Below are 2,579 nucleotides of genomic sequence, written 5' to 3'. Positions count from 1 at the left end.
CTGACCGGAGGCCGTATTTCTACACCAACATGAATGGATATAATAGCTCGTTACTACAGCGAATTATGGTCGCCAGGTTGAGCATGTCCAATTTGCTGGCGTTCAAATTTAAGAAGGGCGAGAGGGTGGCTGCAGGATTCCAGCTTCTGGAGACGCAGATGAACCGATGTTTTGTCGTTTTTGAATGGATGACGATCGCTGACGATCGTCCAGTGCTGTCGATTATCATCATCGCCGTAGCCCGCCACCAGCGCACCAGCCCCGAGAAGATCTTCACGGTTGTGTTGAGCTACAACGAGTTCAAAGATAACATGCTACTGTAGCGCTTTGACCCGGACGCCCCCGCCAAACTGAGGAAACGACTGCCCCGTCTCAAAACCAACCGACAGAAAATGTTGGACGAGATAAGAAAATAGGCCGATCAGCTGGCCGAAAAAAGTATGGAGGACACAAAACATATGATGGAGTTGCAGGAGAAGGTATCACAGTTGAAGAGGGATAAAATTACTCAGTTTACCAAGGAACCCTTGCATAATGTGCAGGAGAGCAAGAATCACCGGCCGGATATCCCCGCGGCCGAGCTGGACGAAACAGTACCAAACTCCAGTTTCGACCCCAAAACAGACGATTGCCCGTTCTTGGACAACAGGACCCCAACAACAAAGTCCAAGGAAATTACCGAGTTACAACCTTTTATCCCACCGATTCCGCCTAAAACCGGTAGTGAGTTTCAAAGCACTGGCGAAAAGTGTTCCGACTTTCAGTTATCTGTCGGCAACCCCGTCTCGAAGTTAACGTTGCCGCAGAGAGGGTCAGCACCAGATCAAACGTTTGCTACGTGCTACTGTCTCTACGGATTTCCTTTTGTTAACCAGATTCTTGGTAGCAACTATGTCGAGAACTCTGTATTGCCGGTTAATAAGGACGGGTTAAGACAGAATAATGAGACAAGTGGTAAGATGCCAATTAGCAACCCGAAAAGGGGCTCAGCATCGCCATATCATCAAGCCAAGAGGGTAAAACCGATTAATCTGTTCGACTGTACATGATATTGTACAGGGCTGTAGAGACCACGCGGAGTGGGCCAAGAAGCACAGGGTACTGTTGTCGTTGTCGACGCCGAGAGTCAGCCCGCACGCCTCTAGATCGACTCGGGCGTCGTCGTGTCTACCGCTCCCGAGGGCTGTGCGAAGGGACATAAGGGATGGGTAGATATATAAAAATATTAGATATCTAGGGAGCGATGACCAAGGACTCTGTCGTGCTGGAATTAACTGGCTATACCGACGGGTGCCTTGTACTGGCGGGACGGTAGCGCTTGGGGGCTACATATGTATGTATCACTGCTAGGTAACGGCTCCACGGCCATCTTAATGGCTTCAGTCCGTTGTGGTATATTTTTAATTTTTCTTTAGAGGGTCTCGTGAGTCTCATGACGTCTAAGAGTCTGAGTCTAAGACTAAGGTCTACGCGGTAACCTGAAACCGGTTTCCGTTGAAACTTTTGTAAATCGAATAAAGATATGTTTACGTTCAACTTTTATTCCATATGCGGTCCTTTGTATTCTGACATGTGTACCTTGCGGGTCTAAATATTTAAGTGTGTACGGCTTTCGCAATTCGAACGAGTCCTAAAAATAAACTTAGGTAGGCTCTTCTGATCACTTTGTAACCGTTAAAACATTTTGAATTTGAATAAATATGCGTTTACGTTCAATTTCTGTGCCATGGCAAATCTGTGACGAAACGTTTGCTCTGGAATTTACGTACTCCATTATGCTTTCTGTGTAACCAAATTTTTTTTTTTTGAGTACATACAATACATACTCTTGTTATATTTAATGAGGCGATGTATGACATTAGTCAATATTCACTACTGAAAAAATGAAGTGAAAAGTTGTAAACAACAATATCAGTTTGTGTCACCGACACGAAGACTTCACGTTTCTCATATATTCATGTATGTTTATATATATATATATATATATATATATATATATATATATATATATACAAGTATATATCAACGCATATTGATTACACAGACAGCACTGTAACAGGCGCGATGTATTACTCTGCCAAGGCCAGCAGTAACACTGGGTTGGTACGGGAGTTAAAACGATTGGCGATCATTCAATCTAAACGGGTGGAAGAGGCCATGCTGCTAGTGGATAGGTAGGCAATACCCCAGGGATTCTTGAATGTTATAATGAGGTCAACGTACAATAGCATTGGTTCTCTCTGTAAGTATGGTGCAATGGATTAATTTGAAAAGAAATGATCTATCCTGATAGTGACTCTGACAAAGCGAATGGCATGTATGTTCGTTAAGCGATCTGCGCACGTTATCTGTAGGTTAAATATTTGACATTGCATGGAAAGAAAGACTGATGTATAAATATAGGTGCAATCAAGAAATATTCACAGCCTTGAATATGTTGATTAATGTATGTATATGATAATAGGTACTTTCACATACACAAACACACACACACACACACACACACACACACACACACACACACACACACACATATATATATATATATATATGTGTGTGTGTGTNTGTGTGTAGTGTGT

At 43.2% G+C, this 2,579-nt stretch overlaps 2 protein-coding genes across 2 annotated transcripts; both read left to right on the top strand.

Moving 5' to 3' along the window:
- Nucleotides 1-29: 29 nt before the first annotated feature.
- Nucleotides 30-323, top strand: SARC_06826 (hypothetical protein; the record flags this gene model as incomplete). Its single annotated transcript, XM_014299250.1, has 1 exon — nucleotides 30-323. The coding sequence occupies one exon, from the start codon at nucleotides 30-32 to the stop codon at nucleotides 321-323; it is 294 nt and encodes a 97-aa protein (XP_014154725.1).
- Nucleotides 324-440: 117 nt separating this feature from the next.
- Nucleotides 441-1,212, top strand: SARC_06825 (hypothetical protein; the record flags this gene model as incomplete). Its single annotated transcript, XM_014299249.1, has 2 exons — nucleotides 441-1,016; nucleotides 1,060-1,212. The coding sequence occupies 2 exons, from the start codon at nucleotides 441-443 to the stop codon at nucleotides 1,210-1,212; spliced, it is 729 nt and encodes a 242-aa protein (XP_014154724.1).
- Nucleotides 1,213-2,579: the final 1,367 nt, after the last annotated feature.

The sequence above is a fragment of the Sphaeroforma arctica genome (assembly GCF_001186125.1).
Source record: "Sphaeroforma arctica JP610 unplaced genomic scaffold supercont1.506, whole genome shotgun sequence".
Taxonomy (NCBI): Eukaryota; class Ichthyosporea; order Ichthyophonida; genus Sphaeroforma; species Sphaeroforma arctica.
Note: the sequence above shows the minus strand (reverse complement) of the source record. Positions and strands in the feature narration are given on the sequence as shown.